Genomic DNA, 18,866 nt, shown 5'->3' on the forward strand with positions numbered 1-18,866 from the left:
TCTAATAATAATTATTAACAAAAAATGTCCTCTTACACATATTTTGTTTTACATTAAGACGTCTAATGTAAACATTGAAAACATTAATATCTAATGTTTTACATTTTAATAAATTTGAGCAGATAATATTGGTCAAGAGGATTGTGCTTTTTCCACACATTGACATGGCAAGTTGCCAAAAAAAATGGTTTTGCCCCTCCCCTCTCTCCAACCAAACGAATTTCAATTTACTGACAGAAAAACTGATCAGTAAAACCTTGAAAAACAACACTTGTTGTTCATTGAGCTGTTCGTTGTAATTCTTAAATGTATTGTAAATTTAAAAACAAATATCTCCATCGGAGGGAACTTGAGATTTGTAACCTTTTAGAAATTTTTTTTTAGAAAAAAACACAGTGTATGTTAGAAACATACACTCTACACTGACTAACATTCAAAAAGAGTGACAAGGCATAATTACAGGACATCTTAATTGTTGTGTTGTGTGTTTAGGTGCAGGAGGAGCGTATCTTTCACCAGCAGGTGAAGTGTGTGATCACAGACGAGAAGACCTGCAGAGTGTGCAAGAAGAAGATTGGAAACAGGTGTGTGTGTGTGTGCGTGCGTGTGGGCGTGTGTGCGGGCGTGTGTGCGGGCGTGCGGGTGTTTTATGTCACTGTATTGAAGTGCATTCAAACAGTTGTTAACCTCTACAACTTCCCCAACCGTCACCGTTAAAAAATGTCTACGTCTTCCCCAACCCTAAACCCAACCGTCACCGTTAATAATGTCTACGTCTTCCCCAACCCTAAACCCAACCGTCACCATTATTAATGTCTACGTCTTCCCCAACCCTAAACCCAAATGTCACCATTATTAATGTCTACGTCTTCCCCAACCCTAAACCCAACCGTCACCGTTAATAATGTCTACGTCTTCCTCATCCCTAAACCCAACCGTCACCGTTAATAATGTCTACGTCTTTCCCAACCCTAAACCCAACCGTCACCATTATTAATGTCTACGTCTTCCCCAACCCTAAACCCAACCGTCACCGTTAATAATGTCTACGTCTTCCTCATCCCTAAACCCAACCGTCACCATTATTAATGTCTACGTCTTCCCCAACCCTAAACCCAACCACTACAGTTATTAACATCTACATTTTCAACCATCAGTTGTTAATGCCTACATCTACTCCAACCCTAAACCCAACTGTCACAGTTATTAATGTCTACACCTTTCCCAACACTAAACGTAACCATCCCAGTTATCAATGTCTATGCCTTCCCCAACCCTAAAACCAACCATCACAGTTGTTAAACTCTACGCCTTACCCAACCCTAAACCCAACCACATCCCAGTTATTAATGTCTACATCTTCCCCAACCCTAAACCCAACCATTCCAGTTATTAATGTCCAGTTGTTATTAACTTCTCCACTGTGCACGTACAGCCGAGAGTTGCGGAGGCTTTTATACTTGACATGTTCGCCATTGTACTGTTACTTGCAATCACAGGGGTGCGACACTCAGTTGGTTAACGGTCATGACAATATGGACAAAGATTCAGTGTTGTTTTCCAGATAAAAAAAACATGTTTACTTAACATGTTTCTGAAAAATCTGCAAACATATAAAGGTATTTTTCTATTTTAGAAGTGTCAGAAACTTATATAAAGCACCTTTAAGGTCTCATAAACACAATTTACTTGCACTGCTGGGTTACTAGTTAGCATATAAACCAGGATGTGTGTAAGCAGTTTGAGGAGATACTGAATTAATCCTGATTTTTCTGTCACTCTTTGTGTCCAGTGCCTTTGCCAGGTATCCAAACGGTGTGGTGGTCCACTACTTCTGCTGTAAAGATCGCAACACATGTCCAGCAGAGTAACAGCAGAAAGAGTCCAGACCGACCTGAAGTAAATCTCTCTCTCTCCGCTTTCTGTCTGGATCTGACTTTACCCTAAAACGCCAAAGACCACTCGTCAGTCTGGTCTCGTTAATCAACTTCCAAAAACTATGAAGCCAATTCAGATTTGTAAGCTTGCCTAAATGCACAACACAGATCGGTAGCTTTTTCCTCCCCCTGAGGAAACCTCCTGTGTGTGCGCTTTACTCACAGTGCACCTTTTCATCCAACGCGACGCTTTTTGTCTGATGGCTTTTAGTGTTTGCGCTCACCTGCAGGCTCACAGGACTGTTCTTCTGCGCCACTCGGCTTCACTTAAGATGAAATCAGACACCAGACACAAACCTTAATGTGGCCCGTCTACACAGAGGGCAGCTCCGGCACACACTGTGGAAACAAATATCCATTACTTAAAGGGATAGTTCACCCCAAAATCTAAATTTTTGAGTTTGTTTTTGATGGATGCTGGTTGTTTGTCTTCTGTAGTAGGAAAAAATACAATGCAAGTCAAAAAGTGGCTGTTTTTTTCCCTCCAGCAATCCTCAGAGTATCTTCCTTTGTGTCCAACAGAGGTTTGGATGAAGTGAAAGGTGAGTAAATGATGACAGAATTTTCATTTTTGCGTGAACTGTCTCTTTAACAGTTTCTGTATTTTGTTCATTGAAGGGTGTTCATTGCATTATGGGAGCTTGATTTCTGCTCTGTTAAAGCACAGAGTAAAATTTTCAACATCAATAGTCGACAAAGTTACGGTTATTGACATTTTAATAGTATGAAACAAAATGTTGTATAAGAAATAATGAATAAAAGTCAGAAAATGACCGAAGAAGTATTATTATCAGTTTAATATTGTAATTGAGACACCAATATAGACCGTATTTGACTCCAAACTAATAAAAATGTCAGTAAAATCACTTTTTTTAACATTAAAAGTTGTTTGTTGACAGATTGAGGTCCAATAATGGAATTTAAAAGCATCCATAAATGTAAAAACAGAAAATGACCGAAGAAGTATTATTATCAGTTTAAATTGTAATTGAGACACCAATATAGACCGTATTTGACTCCAAACTAATAAAAATGTCAGTAAAATCACTTTTTTTAACATTAAAAGTTGTTTGTTATCAGATTGAGGTCCAATAATGGAATTTAAAAGCATCCATAAATGTAAAAACAAAACAAATACGATGGGAAAAGGGTAATTTACAGTGCATGAATGCTCGCAGATCAGCCATGTTAACATTTAAAGAGACAGTTCACCCAAAAATCTGCATTTTTCTCCCTCACATAGTTTTTATGAAATTCTATTGAACACAAAAGAAGATGATGAGGAATGTTGAGGAATAATAGCAGCCGTTGACTTCCACAGTAGGAACAAAATACAATGCAAGTCAAAAATCTGCTGTTTTTTTCCCTCCAGCATTCTTTAGAGTATCTTCCTTTGTGTCCAACAGAGGTTTGGATGAACTGAAGGGTGAGTGAATGATGATCGAGTTGAGATTTTTTGGTGAACTGTCCCTTTAACAGTTCCATATTATGTTTATTTGAGGATGTTAATTGCATCATGGGAGCCTGATATCTTCTCTGTCGACTATTGATGTTGAAAATTCAACTCTGTGTTTCAACAAAGTCTCTGTTATTGACATTTTAATGGTTTGAAACAAATAATTTCTATAAGAAATAATATATACAAGTCTGTAAATTAACAGAAAAAGTACTATTATCATTTTTATATCAGAATTTCCAACACTGATGTTGACAGTATTTCACTTCAAACTAATACAAATGTCAGTAAAATCACTTTTTATTTGAACTTTTCAACATCAGAATTTGTTGGTTAAAAATTGAGGTCCAATAATGTCATTTAAAAGCATCAATAAATGTCAAAAATACTGGAAAAAATGCTAACTTATGAATGTATATATATAATTTTACAGCATGGATGCTCGCAGATTCATCATGTTAGCAATTAAAGAGACAGTTCACCCAAAAATCAACATTGTCCCTCACAAAAATGGCTTTCATGAATTTCTGTTGAACACAAAAGAAGATATTCCGAGGAATTTTGAAGAATAAACGCAGCTGTAGACTTCAACAGTAGGAAAAGAAATACTATAAGTCAAAAACTGGCTGTTTATTTCCAACATTCTTCTATTGTGTTCAACAGAGGTTTGGATGAACTGAAGGGTGAGTAAATGATGATCGAGTTTTCATTTTTGAGTGAACTGTCTCTTTAACAGTTTCCGTATTTTGTTTATTTAAGGATGTTAATTGCATTATGGGAGCTTGATTTCTGCTCTGTCGGCTATTAATGTTGAAAATTTTACTCTGTGCTTTAACAAAGTTACGGTTATTGACATTTTAATAGTTCAAAACAATATCTCGTATAAGAAATACTATCTGCAAGTCTGTAAAATAACAAAAAAAGTACTATTATCAGTTTTATATTGTAATTTACAACACCGATAAAGACAATATTTCACTTATAACTTATAAAAATGTCAATAAAATCACTTTTTTCAACTTTTCAACATCAATCAACAATCAACAGTTGTTGATTTTAACAGATTGAGGTCCAATAGTGGAATTTAAAAGCATCCATAAATGTAAAAACAAAACCAATTACAGAAAAAGAAGCTAATTTATGGATATTTGTACAGGGCATGGAGCTCACAGATCTATCATGTTAGCATTTAAAGGGACAGTTCACCTAAAAATCAACATTTTTCTTACACAAATAGTTTTTATGAAGTCCTGTTGAACACAAAAGATATTCTGATGAATCCGTATATGAAAATACAACACAAATCAATGCCTTTTTTTCCCCTATCGTTCTTCAGAATATCTTCCTTTGTGTTCATCAAGAAGAAAGAAACGGTTTGGACCAAGCAGTGGATGAGTAGATAATGTCAAGCATTTTTATTTCTGGGTGAACTATCCCTTTAATAAAGCCATTAAAACCGGTTTGTGTGTCTGAATGAGGAGCGGAGCAGCGACTTTACAATCTCAGTATTTTCTTTCTTTTCGTTACTTGAGTGGCTTTTATTTATTATTAACACACCGTCTAAACCTGTTGAGGAATGTTTCACCTATGTGTGCAGTCGTGTGGCTTCCTAATGCGTCTGTCTGTTTAACACTCGTGCTTTCTGTCCTGTGTAGAGCACGAGCTGGACTGTTGCTCGAGAGAAAGCTCACTCTCGCTACACGAATGCGAATGTATAGACTGTTCATTTAAATCTGAGCTGGAAGAGCAATCTAATAAAGGTTTCTTCTCTTATGCTGCTTGTCATTTCTTTGGACTGTAACTGTGCGTTCTCACCGAAGGCGGACAATGAACAATACATCTACTACAGTATTTGTTCATGTTAGTAAACGTTAGTTAATGAAAATTCAGTTGTTCATTGTTAGTTCATGTTAACTCACGGTGCATTAACTAATGTTAACAAACACGGAATAGAATGTTAATAATGCATTAGTAAATGTTCAATTATGATTAATAAATGCTGTACATGCAGGGCTCGAAATTAACTTTTTTACTTGGTAGCACTGGTGCTCCCAACTTCAAATATTTAGGAGCACCAAAAAAATTTTAGGAGCACCAGAAAAAATTTAGGAGCACCCACCAAAAATGAATGAGCACAGCTGCAAATTGTTTTTTAAGGGATTTATTGTATTTTAAAACAACATTAATAGGACTGACAAAAACCAGAAACAACTATCTAACTAATGCTGCGAAGACATTGATATTTGTGTGCAATAATTCCAAAATTAATGTCTAATAATTAGGCCATAGAATATTAATGATGATAAAAAAATGACAATAATAGTAACAATGAATTCCATTTTTCATTATGATGCTGCCTTGAATGTGCATGAATGTAGGTTATCTGCTATAAAAAGTCTGTTACTTTATGAAAAATAATTGTATAGTTTGCATCAAACAAAAATGAAGCATTGCAGTAAGAAATATTTATTTTGTACTGCTGTTTTTATGCCTGTCAATTTAATAAATAATATTTCTGCTACAAAACAAACAAAAGATTATAATAAATCATTCAATGCAATGCTGAAAGCTGCAAAGCAGTCATCAGTAAATAAATATAAAAATAATATACACCTCAAACAAGAATAGACAAAAGAAAGAAAGTAAAGTCTCACTTCTATCACTCTTTAGAAGTTTTGGTTTCAGTCAATTTAAATGTTCAGTCTGAGCTGATCTTCATGTTTCTGTGTTAGTGGAAAAGCAGGCGAGTCAGCCGACCCAATTTATGAGCAGGCAGAGCAGGATTCTTGCGCTGACCACCGGCCCAATACTGGTCTTTGTTATGAGCCGCAGTTTCAGTGTAAACTTAGTAAAGGCGAGCTTCTTTGGCGATGATATGTACAGTATTAGATTTGACTTTTAGCGGACATTTGCGCTGAACACGCAGTGAATGCAACGCATGGAGATTCGGGCGCCTTCTCCAAGAAGCGCGTACTCGATTGATCTCAGCTGGCGGATCATTATTCACCACGTGACGTGTCGTGATCGCTCTCATCTGCGCCTCAACTTTAGGTGGGGTTTGCAAACCTGTGTGCTTTAAGTTTTTACTCTTCAGCCGTTTGTATTTCCCGTGGTCATAAAAGCTCCTTCCCTGTCATCTGACAGCGGAATACCTTGAGTGATAGACAGCTAATATGAACCAATATAGCGGCAGGGAAGAGCGATTCAGCACGTTTTTACAAAAAATCAAAACAGGTCGCACTACAACCATTATCTGCAGTCGCACTAATGCTCCCAGATATATTATGAGGTCGCATAGATTAATTTTCGGGCGCATATGCGACCAAAATGGTCGCAATTTCGAGCCCTGACATGTGTTGTTCATGATTAGGTCATGTTAGTAAATGCATTAACTAATGAACCTTATTGTAAAGTGTTACCATTATAATAGCTTTATAACCATCATGTTTATGACGGATTTATGACAAATTATGTCATCTTGGTAAAGTCGGGTTGTCATGACAAAGACAAGAACAGGTTATGTTCAATTTGTTAATGTCAGTTGATATGAGAAAGACCTTTCCTTTGGCTTAGTCCCTTTATTCATTAGGGGTCTCCACAGCAGAATGAACCGCCAACATATACAGCATATGTTTTACACAGCAGATGCCCTTACAGCTGTAACCCAGTACTGGGAATACACTCTCACATTCACACACACACACACACCACTGCCAATTTAGTTAGACAGAAATGCCAACTGACCCAGCCGGGTTCGAACTAGCAACCTTCTTGCTGTGAGGCGACAGTGCTAACCACTGAGCCACTGTGCCGTCAAATGCCTACTAATAAAAAAAAAATAGTTCTATGGTATGATTCTAGTTTTAGTCAACTGTAATTATCCTGATTCTGACCAACAGTGTCTTAAACCAGTCAGCTCAGGTTGCGCAATTGGCAGTGATCAGGTCACAGGCTAAGCTTAAAAGCCAAGGACAACAAGCTAACAAAACATTGTTAGCTTAAGCAGCACAACAGAGCAGAACCCTCATCCTTATGAGTCACAGCGAGGACGAGCCAATGATCTCAGGCAGAAACAAAAAAAAACAAGTATTGATTTCACCAAAACTCTGTGTGTTTGTTGCGTTTGAAGGCTGCTGCTCGCACAAATGTGAAGAAGCTGTATTTATAGTGGGAAGTGGTTTGATTTTATTTCAATGTTTCTCACTTTGAACCATAGATATATACACTAGATGTCGCCTGGCCTATTGTTGTCTATTGGACGGGATGCGTCAATACCGCCGCCATCTTGCTACAGGGTAGCGCTCCTTTGAAATGAATGCGGGACCAAGGAACAGTGGAGGACTGTGGCCACCTAAAGCCAGAGAAATACACATATACACATATATCTATGATCGGGAATTTTCCAGGATGTCAGTATGTAATTTTTTTTTTCTAATTACGAAAATTATAATTTTACATCACTTTTCTACATTGATGGATCAGTGACCGCACTTACATTCCTGACTAAAAGCTTGTGTTTGTGTGCACAGAAATGTACTATTCACCCTCCCAGCTAAATTTGAACATACAAAAACAGAAAAAAAGTTAATATTACCTATGAAATGTTCTGCCTTTGTGCTTTGTTTTCTTTGTTTGCTCGTTACTACACCCGTAGACAGCGCTAAAGTCCCGCATCTTCACGTAATAACACTGTCTTGACTAGTGCGGTTAAATGACATTTGTCCTGGGAGCACTGTACCAATGTGGCGGCGCTATTGACACATGCTCAGGGTCCCTATGCGACATCTAGTGTATATATCTATGACTTTGAACAGCATTTACCACATGAGAAGATACTGTCGTAACTGTGCAGGTATTCTTTGAATTGTCTTTGAATTATAATGATGGAAAATAAACAGGCCCGGCCCCACCCAATCAGAAGCTTGGCCCAATGGCCCTACATCAGATAGCAACTTTTTTTTTGCGTTGCGTTTTGTAACTGAGAAAGCAGCATAAGATGTGACCGTGAGCTTCAAAAAACATGTTTTGGCAAGTCAAACTCATTGTTTTTCTTTAAAAAAAAATCACCAATATTTAAATTTTGAATGTGTAAACCGTCAATACTAATACCATTCATTCATTCATTTTCTGCCGCTTTTCCGGGGCCGGGTCGCGGGGGCAGCAGTCTTAGGAGAGAACCTCAGACTTACCTCTCCGTAAACACTTCCTTCAGCTCCTCCGGGGGGATCCCAAGGCGTTCCCAGATCAGCCGAGAGACATAGTCCCTCCAGCGTGTCCTTGGGTCTTCCCCGAGGCCTCCTCCCGGTGGGACATGCCTGAAACACCTCCCTAGGTAGGCATCCAGGAGGCATCCGAAACGATGTGGAGAAGCTTTACTTTTGTGCTCCTACCGGGTGACAGAGCTCATCACCCTATCCATAAGAGTGCGCCCTGCCACCCTTCGAAGGAAACTCATTTCGGCTGCTTGTATCCGAGATCTTGTCCTTTCGGTCATGACACAAAGCTCATGACCATAGGTGAGGGTAGTAACGTAGATTGACCGGTAAATCGAGAGCTTTGCCTTTCGGCTCAGCTCCTTCTTCACCATAACGGACCGGTACATCGACCGCATTACTGTTGCCGCTGCACCAATCTCATGTTCCCTTCCCTCACTCGTGAACAAAACCCTATACTATTACCACAATTACAAAAGGAAAACTGAATATTTCATTAATCACATAGTGAACAAATGAACAATATTTTATCCTGATTTCATTTGCATCATGTGATCTTTGCAGTTATATCAAGTAGAATGGCTAAAAAGTTGTTATACACATCTATAATTTACTGTAAACTGAACATGTTATTAACATAAAATAAGTCAAAATGCTTAAATATGATTAGGTTTCCCTCCAGGTTCCCCGGATTCCTCCCACAGTCCAAAAACATGCAGCTTAAGTTAATTGACTAATCCAAATCGGCACCATAGACATGCTCCTAGTAAGTAGTTATCTCTTAAGAGCACTCACTATCTGTTCATTAGCTGCTACAGCAGGGGAGTTCTCGAGATCTACCTGAGCTCAAACTCCCCTCTCACCTTGCAAATGTGAGGGAGCCCCGGGCTCAAAGCATGCAAAACAAGCTTATAATTGAAATATGGGAACTGATCTTTAACAGATATTTTTACAGTAGTGTGATGTGATGACGTGCTGTACGTAAATAGTGGCGTCAAGTCCATAAGTCTTAATAATTAATACACAAAAGATTGACGAAAAGGGTCTTCACTGAAGGGGACAGGATCAAAGAAATATGTGAGGAGAGTCACGTAAAGAGTGTGAGAACTAATGAACTAGCTGAGATCACGAGACTGAAAAGCAGAAGAATAGAAGAGCTCTGCTGTTTCTCTGTGTGACTTTGGCAGAAAGCTTGTGAATGCCAGCTGTGCTTGTGAGAGGGATTAGAGGTTCATGTGGTTCACTCTGTTCCAGGATCAGGTGGATCTGGTTTATGATTTCAGCTTGTGGAGGAAAGGGGAGAACGATGAAGGAAATCTCGGATCCAGTATGTTGAAGGACTTCAAGCTGAATATTGAGTAGGGGGCGGAGCTTTCTTATTGCGCATCGTTCCCTCATAGCAAACTAACAGTAAGAGAGGCGTGGCTAAGAATATTGTGTCTGAAGCATCAAACTGACATCATCAGAGAAGGACCGCCTCTCTAAACACTGAAATGCTCTTGAAGATTACCAAATGATTTTTTTCCACAGTGGATTGACTTGCACAGTTTAATTGTTCACAAACAATAACAGTGTACTCTAGCAATATACATAAACAGGGGTGCCACTAGGGGGGAGTTAGGATGATTCTAACAGCCCACGCCTTTTGAGGGGCCCCAGATATACTGTTAGGGGTCCAACATTGTAAATGTTGATTTCGCACAGATTTTATTATTTGATCTCACTTTAAAGACGGCATGAAACGGAAGTTAAGATTGTCCTTATTTTCTCATGTCTTGACTTTTATCCACTTAAAAAAAAAATTTAGGGTGCAGTATTTTGTCCTTTGGGAACGATTGGATTGATGAAAGATGGTTGTTTCTAACAAAATCGAGAAAGATTGATGATTGGATGAAAGACGGGCACAAACAACATATGCACTGATAGCTCTGCTCAAAGTGACTGATAGCCCCGCCCTAAAGGACTGATAGCCCCATTCTGAAGGACTGATAGCCCACCCTCAATAACTGATATTTCCACCCTAAATGATTGATAGCCCCGCCCTAAAGGACTGATAACTCCGCATTAAATGACTGATAGACCCATTCCAAAGGACTGATATCTCTACCCTAAATTACTAATAGCCTCACCCTAAATGACTAATAGTTCCATCCTAAATGACTTATAGTACCGCCCTAAGTGACTGATAGCCCTGCCCAAAAGGACTGATAGTTCCGTCAAAAATGACTGATAGCCCAACTTAAAGGACTGATAGCCACACCCTAAAAGACCAATAGCTACGCCCTAATGCCTGATAGATCTACCCTAAAGGACGGATAGCTCAGCCCTAATTGACTAATATCTCCACCCTAAAGGACTAATAGCCCCACCCCAAAGAACCAATAGCTGCCCTAAATGACTGATTGCCCTACCGTAAAGGACAGATAGCTCCGCCATAAATGACTGATAGCTCCGCCCTAAGTGACTGATAGCCCTGCCCTAAAGGACTGATAGCCCCACCCCAAAGGACCGATAGCTGCCCTAAATGACTAATTGCTCTACCATAAAGGACAGATAGCTCTGCCATAAATGACTGCTAGCTCCGCCCTAAGTGACTGATAGCCCAGCCCTAAAGGACTGATAGTTCCGCCTTAAATGACTTAAAGCCCTGCCCTAAATCACTTATTGCCCCGCCCTAAATGACTTATTGCCCCACCTTAAAGGACTGATAGCCACACCCTAAAAGACCAATAGCTACGCCCCCAATGACTGATAGCCCTACCCTAAAGGACAGATAGCTCCGCCCTAATTGACTGATATCTCCACCCTAAAGGACTGATAGCCCCACCCCAAAGGACCGATAGCTGCCCTAAATGACTGATTGCCCTACCGTAAAGGACAGATAGCTCCGCCATAAATGACTGATAGCTCCGCCCTAAGGGACTGATAGCCCTGCTCTAAATGACTTATTGCTCCGCCCTAAATGACTGATAGCCCCACCCTAAAGGACTGATAGCTCCGCACTAAATAACTGATAGCCCTGCCCTAAAGAACTTATGGCTCCGCCCTAAATGACTTATAGCCCCAACCTAAGTGACAGATAACTCCGCCCTGTGCTGCATGTATTAGGAAGTTTGCTGAAGGTGAAAGGTGAAGCACAGCAAGGCGTTTGCATCTTTAATAAACTATGACAGTGTGCGTTCATTGAAAAGTAAAAATGATTACTGAATCCATGTGAAACAGTCCCTTAAAAGTGACGTTGCGTCTTCAGTTTCGTGCTCAAGTGCACTTTGCACTTAAACTACATGGACCACACTCTGGCAAACCTCTTCCAACCCGGCCAGGGCAGCCCAACATTTTGATTTTGATTTCATGTCGACTCGAAGAGGTTTCCATGACTCAAATTTATCCACATCTGGGCGTTTTCTCTCAGATATCAGTAAATTAGAGCAGAGCCTTTTACTACATGAGTTTGACTTTGGTTTATATTACACAATGTTGATTTAACGGTCTGGAAAACAGCTGTGGCACATTAGGAGAGCTGCTGATGGGCTGGGGTGATCTCATGTGAGGAGAGAAATACATGAACTGAACAGCACAAGAACTCTTCGGACTGCCAGAGCAGCTGTTTGGAGTTTAATCCTGCTGATGAGCAACAACCTGTAACCTGCAGAGTCAACCTGAACGACAGCGCAAAGCCACAGAATTGATCTGGTACTGTTCAGGTCAAACGAACACTCGATTCTTCTTTCTTTTTTTATTTCTTTGCCAATAGGCTCGGTTTACAGCTCCCCTTGAGTTAAACAGTTGAAATTCACCATTTTTAGATCCATTTGGCTGATCTCTATGTCTGGCGGAAGCTAGCTTAGATTACTGAATCGAATTAGACTGATAGCATCTTGCTAATTTTCACAATTTTTCTATTAAAAACTTGACTCATCTGTAGTTACATCAGGTACTGAGACTGACAGAAAATGAAAAGTTGCTATTTTCTAGGCCGATATGGCTAAGAACTCTCATTTATGATCTCATTGCTGAAAAATCCAGCACAAACCAGCCTAGGCTGGTTGGCTGGTTTTAGCTGGTCTACCAGCCTGGTTTTAGAGGGGTTTTGGCCACTTCCAGGCTGGTTTCCAGCCATTTCCAGCCTGGTCTTTGCTGGTCAGGCTGGAAAATGACCAGCTTAATCCATCTAAAACCAGCTTTACCAGTCTGGCTCAAGCTGGACATAGCTGATTTTGGCTGGGCTCTCAGTCTGGCTAGGCTGGTCATCTGCACAGCACAGACCATATTAGTCTTAGTACATAATGTAACTAACGAAGAGTCAAGCATTAAACAGGAAATATATCGAAACTCTTTAGTCATTTTAAACAAGATGCTAATGGTCTAATCTGTTTCAAGTATCTATGCTAAGCTAAGCTAAAAGTGCTCCTGTCAGACCCAGAGATGACTTGAAAAGTCAAAATGGGTCAAACTCATCTGTTTAACTGTAGTGGAGTTGTAAAATGAGACTATTTCCAAAATTAAAAGTGTGTAGTGTTCTTTGAACGTAGCTGACCTTGAGTGTTCTAATACAATAGTTCTGATGGTGATGTAATCGTTCTAATGGAATATTTCGCCGCTGCGTTAGGATAGAGCGCTTTTTTTCTCTTCTTGGCACCAGACAGACTCTCAGAAACACTGAGTGTGTTTGTCATGGCAACAGTGTGCTGCGCCAGCAACTTTCTGCTAATGGCTTGCTGCACAAACACGGCACGCTTAGAGTCCTTCTTGTTTTGTTTTTTAACATTAGAGCAGATAATAAAACAAAATAAAAGCCTATTACAAGAAAAGCTGTATTTAGATTTTTTTAATAAAAAAATTTGAATTAAGTTCATTAAAAACGGGTATCCATTGAAATCGATCAAATGTGTTTGGGTTTCTATTTCATTTACAGTACACAAAGAGATGAACATGATCAGTGCTCAGGTAGACTGTAGTGTTTCAATGTTACTCAGTTGGCACTGAGACATGCAAAGTGTGCATCTGGCTTATTTTTTCGAACAGTGGCTGAAACTTCTTGTACTTATCTTTTCTATGATGAATCCTTCTTTGTGGAATGAAAGCCTCATCTAAATTAATTAAAGCGTCTTTATGTAATGCTTAAGGGACAGTTCACCCAAAAGTAGAACTTTCCTCTTCATTTACTCACACTCAGGTGGTTCTAAACTGTTTTCAATTTCTGGTCACACTTATTTTAAAGTACAATTCAAGCTAGTAGCTACAGCTGCGGTCACACTGCACTTTTCTCCCCATAGACATCCATTCATACACGCGCAAATGCGTCAGACTGGAAACTAGGGATGTAACAATATTGTAAATACCGTCATACCGCAATAGTAATTTTTTTCAATATTGCCGTAGGCGCATGACTCAATAAAACTATATTTCTGAGAAAAGTTTGCTCAGGCGAATGAAGCGAACGGGAGGTAGCGGGAACTACAATTCCCATCAGCCTAGGCGTGGCCATCATCCTTTGCGGTCTGTTGTCACTACAGATCCAGTAATGTGGAAATGGAGTGTGTTGCTAGTAGCGGGGAAGAAAAAGAGCTGGAAATGATCGAACCTAAAGCGGGTTTTAAATAGGATGTGTGGAAGCATTTCAGTTTCTTTCTAAAAAGTTACGAAAAAGGAGAAAAGGTGACAGACAAAGAAAAAAACTGTATGCAGGCACTGCCAGACTGTGGTGAAATATAAGTCGGGGAATACGACTAATAACAGTCATGGGGACTGCAGAACACAGCACACTTGTTAGATTGATGCAGACATTGACTTGTACCGCAAAGAGACCTCTATCTCACTCATGGCTTGTCCTCTCAAGTGGTGGAAAGACAATGCACAACGTTACCCACTGCTGTCAACCTTGGCTAAATCATATCTCTCTGTCCCAGAAACCTCAGTCCCAAATGAGAGGGGTTTATTTCTGTTGCAGGGGACATGCCCAGAGATCCCAGCTCTCACCAGATTATAGTTATATGATCATTTTCCTTAAAAAGCCATCTCTATCTAAGTGAGTGAGTGATTAAATGTTGAATGTGATGAGTTTTCAACAATACTAAATTGAAACTTTATTTTTTTATATGGTTTAATAGTTTTTTGTTATTAAAATTGAAAAATTAAAGTTCCTGTTTCGAAACGTACAGATAGATGGCTAATTTGTATGTCATTGATATGTTCAGTGCTAAGGTAAATAAGTACTTTTGGCACTTTTTTCGAGTCTTTTCATTAGTTTTGTTTTCCTGTAAATTGCTCAATAAATACCGTACCGTGCCATTCATACCGAGGTATTACCGTACCGTGAAATTCTGATACTGTTACATCCCTACTGGAAACGTAAGGTCGTGCGGCAAGTTTCGCAGATCGCTGCGTTGAAAAGTTCAAGCTTGGTGACCTGCAAAATAGCATCATATGATTGCGTGAGACCAACCGAGGATCAAAACGTGAACAAAGATGGACCAATCACTGGCTTTTTTTAAAATGTCTAATCATCTTGTTTAATCCCGCCCCTTTTTCACAGTGCCGAATGACAGAATTTCGCACGCTCAAACTCTAGTGTGACTGCAGCTTTGGACTTTTAGCTCAGTAAACTAGTAATTAGCTGCTTATCAATAGTTAGTAATTAGTAGTTAGTACTTGGCTTTACGTATTGGGTAGGATCAGGGATGTCATACTTTATGGGCTCTATTTTGACGGTCCATGCAAAACGCAGGGCGCAAATGCTTTCAGGGCGTGTCAGAACGTATTTTTGCTAATTTAAGGACGGGAAAATGAGTTATAGGTGTGTTTTGAGAATAAACCAATTACAGTCTCATCTCCCATTCCCTTTAAGAGCCAGCTGCTCTGCGCCAAGAGCGAATTCGCTATTTACAGGACGCAAAGTAAGTCTAAGTGGAAAAACTGAGCATTTCACAAGCAAACAGTTAACAGTTTAACAGAAAACTGTTAAACTGAGGATCTACTGCGTGAGAATGAGAGATAAATGATCTACTTTCACTTTCGTTCTTGGATAGGGAAACCTTTACGCACAGACATCAGTTAGTCTATAAATAATTAATTGCGTTTGTTAAGCGCAAATATTTGTTTCAAAACTATTTCTAAATTCAGTTCTAATTTCCAGCAAACGAATAAATGAACAATAATAATGAAGTGTGCTCAAAAACCTGAGTTATATCCTAAAACACATACTGTGCCCCATATGGTCTAAAACCTGACAGGTGGGCAAATCTAAGCTTGTTTTAATAAAACAAATATAAATATGGATATAATAAATAATACTGCTAATAATAATAACATTATACGAAAGCAAATTGTTATGAATGAACTGAAAAAGCCTCCCGAGATGAAGAAGACATAAAAGCAGTGATTTTTCATATTTATGTGGGCTAGAAATTAATATGTTTTGTAATATTTTAATCCTTTATATTTATATCCTATATCTATTCTTATTATATCCTATATATCCTTAATATTTACATTTTTTCATATGTAAAGATATTTGCCTATTGCTCTCTTGTGTGTATTAAGCAGTGTGTAAGCGAGGCGCAACTCTGCGCCGGAGTTTAGACCGGGTTTGTTTTGGTCTAATGAAAAATCTATTTTAGTTTCTCAAAATAGCAACGCGCCAGCAGTGCGCCTTAGAACGCCTTGCTTTTTAGACCAGAACGCCTATGGGCACACAAATGAGCGCTAAAGCATTTGCTATTTAAACAGCGTAGCGCAACGCCTCAAAACAACTCTTGCGCCAAGCTGAAACTACCAAAGACTATTGCGCCGCACCTTGCGCCACACTGCACCGGGTGTATGATGGGGCCCTATTGACCTTATTCTCCGCAGACGAGCGGGCGCAGCCATTTGAACCTTTTTGGCACGAGACTTCCGGTCTCATTCACTTCCATTCATTTTTAGACATTAAAAACTGCTTGTTTCGCTGTTTGATGTTGCAAACTGATATTTCCTTGTTGTATTATTCTACTTGGTCTGTATAGTCATGCAAACATTTGTTTGTAGAGCAAGTAGTTTGACCGTTTTTTGCCGTTTATTATTCCTTGTCATTTCTCCCATAAGCGACTGAAACGGAAGTTCTAAGACAATCGCGAAAACGGGCGCACTTCCGCATTTTAGAATAAGGTCAATAAGTGCTAATAATGTCATGACTATCATGGACCACTAGGTGGCACTGTAGTTCGCAAATAAACTCTAGTAGCGAACTACAGTTGTTTCAGAACTACATATCCATACATTCCATGCGCACACACCTGGCTTCCACTTTCACCCAGCTGTCTCCGTTCCTGTTTGGATTTCCTGGACTATTTATACACCCTGCACCCATTTGTTGTTACGGAGTCGTTTGTCTACCTTGTCTAGTAAGTCTTGTTATAGTTGGTATGTTGTTCCTGAGCCTTGTTCTTGTTTATCTCGCCGTAGTTCCTTGTTTTGTTTGTTTATCGTTATGTTGATACTTCGATTTTTGGATGTCTTGTTTTTCTGTTATCTGCACGATCTCATTAAATTGCACTTGGATCCTTTGCCTTTTTGTCTCCGTCCGTCAACATACCGTGACAAATGAACAGTTCATATCTTAAAGAGATCTGGCACTACATTTTTGGTGTACTGTATCAACTTCAACATGTTCAGGCAAAAGATCCGAACACGACACGATTCATTTATTCGACTCTGAGTCGACCATTTCGTTATTTCTCAGCTGGATGTGTTCATTCACTTGCACACTGCATAGAAGTGCATTTTCAAAAACTCACAATAGGGACTCTTTAATAATCGGCAGGCATTAAGACAGTGGTAAATGGTGTAAAATCTTACTTAAACTTCATTTCTGAACAATGTTGTAAGCAGCCATTGACATTCATAGAAAAACTACTATAGAAGTCCCACTTTTAATAAAGAATATCAAAAGCTAATCTGATTCTGAATAGGTACATTTGGCTTTAAACTAAAAAATGTTTATTTATTTATTTAGTGGCAAAACGGACTTCCAAAGATCGTACTTTTAGGCTTTTGGAGGATTTAACAACAAAAAAAGTTGTTGTTTATCATGCTTTCAAAAAGGACTTTTATTTTATTTTATATTGTCCATTTATTTGTATGGATTATACCTTCTTTAATTGATGCCATTTGGACTATTTGCTCTAAAACTGAATTGCGTTTGAAAGACTGTCCGGAAACTAAGCTTTATGCTGTTTGATTCACCCAAAAGCCTATTGTTTCTCTGTTATTTCTTATAATGCAATTCGTCCTCCATTTAAGGTCAGCGTCTACAACAGGAAATCACTTTATAATTGAGATTTTTTAATAAAGACTTTTTTCTCGCTGTTGTGTTTGTTTCACGCAAACTGTGATTTTATTTCTCAGAATTATGAGATATACAGTCAGAATTCTGTCTTTGTACTCGCAATTGTAACCGACTCACATTTAGGAGTTTATATCATGCATGCAACTTTATTTCTCAGAATTGCGATATATAAAGTCAGAATAATTGCAATTGCGAATTTTACAGCATACTTCTGACTTTCTATCTTGTGATTTCAACTTTATTTCTCAGAAATGCAAGATATAAAGTCAGAATTCTTGCAATTGCGAATTTTTATTGCATAATTCTGACTGTCTAGCTTGTTATTTCAACTTTATTTCTTAGAATTGCGAGATATAAAGTCAGAATTATTGCAATTGTGAATTTTAAAGCATAATTCTGACTTTCTAACTTATAATTTAAACTTTATTTCTCAGAAATGCGAGATATAAAGTCAGAATTATTGCAATTGTGAATTTTATAGCATACTTCTGACTTTCTAACTTGTAATTTCAACTTTATTTATCTAAATTGTGAGATATAAAGTCCGAATTATTGAAATTGTGAATTTTATAGCACAATTCTGACTTTCTAACTTATAATTTCAACTTTATTTCTCAGAAATGCGAGATATAAAGTCAGAATTATTGCAATTGTGAATTTTATAACATAATTCTGACTTTTTAACTTATAATTTAAACTTTATTTCTCAGAAATGCGAGATATAAAGTCAGAATTATTGCAATTGTGAATTTTATAGCATACTTCTGACTTTCTAACTTGTAATTTCAACTTCATTTATCAAAATTGTGAGATATAAAGTCCGAATTATTGAAATTGTGAATTTTATAGCACAATTCTGACTTTCTAACTTATAATTTCAACTTTATTTCTCAGAAATGCGAGATATAAAGTCAGAATTATTGCAATTGTGAATT

General features: G+C 38.5%; 1 protein-coding gene across 20 annotated transcripts in view; it reads left to right on the forward strand.

The window, feature by feature from the left end:
- vps39 (VPS39 subunit of HOPS complex) overlaps positions 1–5,166 on the forward strand; it is a 39,592-nt gene extending 34,426 nt beyond the window's left edge. For 2 of the 20 annotated variants that reach the window (XR_012392791.1, XR_012392798.1), the window contains exons 23-27: positions 493–584; positions 1,793–1,899; positions 2,426–2,479; positions 3,310–3,363; positions 4,730–5,166. Coding sequence is in view for 3 of the 20 variants with exons in the window: in XM_073927403.1 (XP_073783504.1) it covers positions 493–584; positions 1,793–1,871 (171 nt within the window). In the remaining 17 variants the exon portion in view is untranslated. 20 annotated transcript variants of the gene reach the window in all.
- The last annotated feature ends 13,700 nt before the right edge of the window (positions 5,167–18,866 follow it).

The sequence above is a fragment of the Danio rerio genome, chromosome 17 (genome assembly GCF_049306965.1).
Source record: "Danio rerio strain Tuebingen ecotype United States chromosome 17, GRCz12tu, whole genome shotgun sequence".
NCBI classification, from domain to species: Eukaryota; Metazoa; Chordata; class Actinopteri; order Cypriniformes; family Danionidae; genus Danio; species Danio rerio.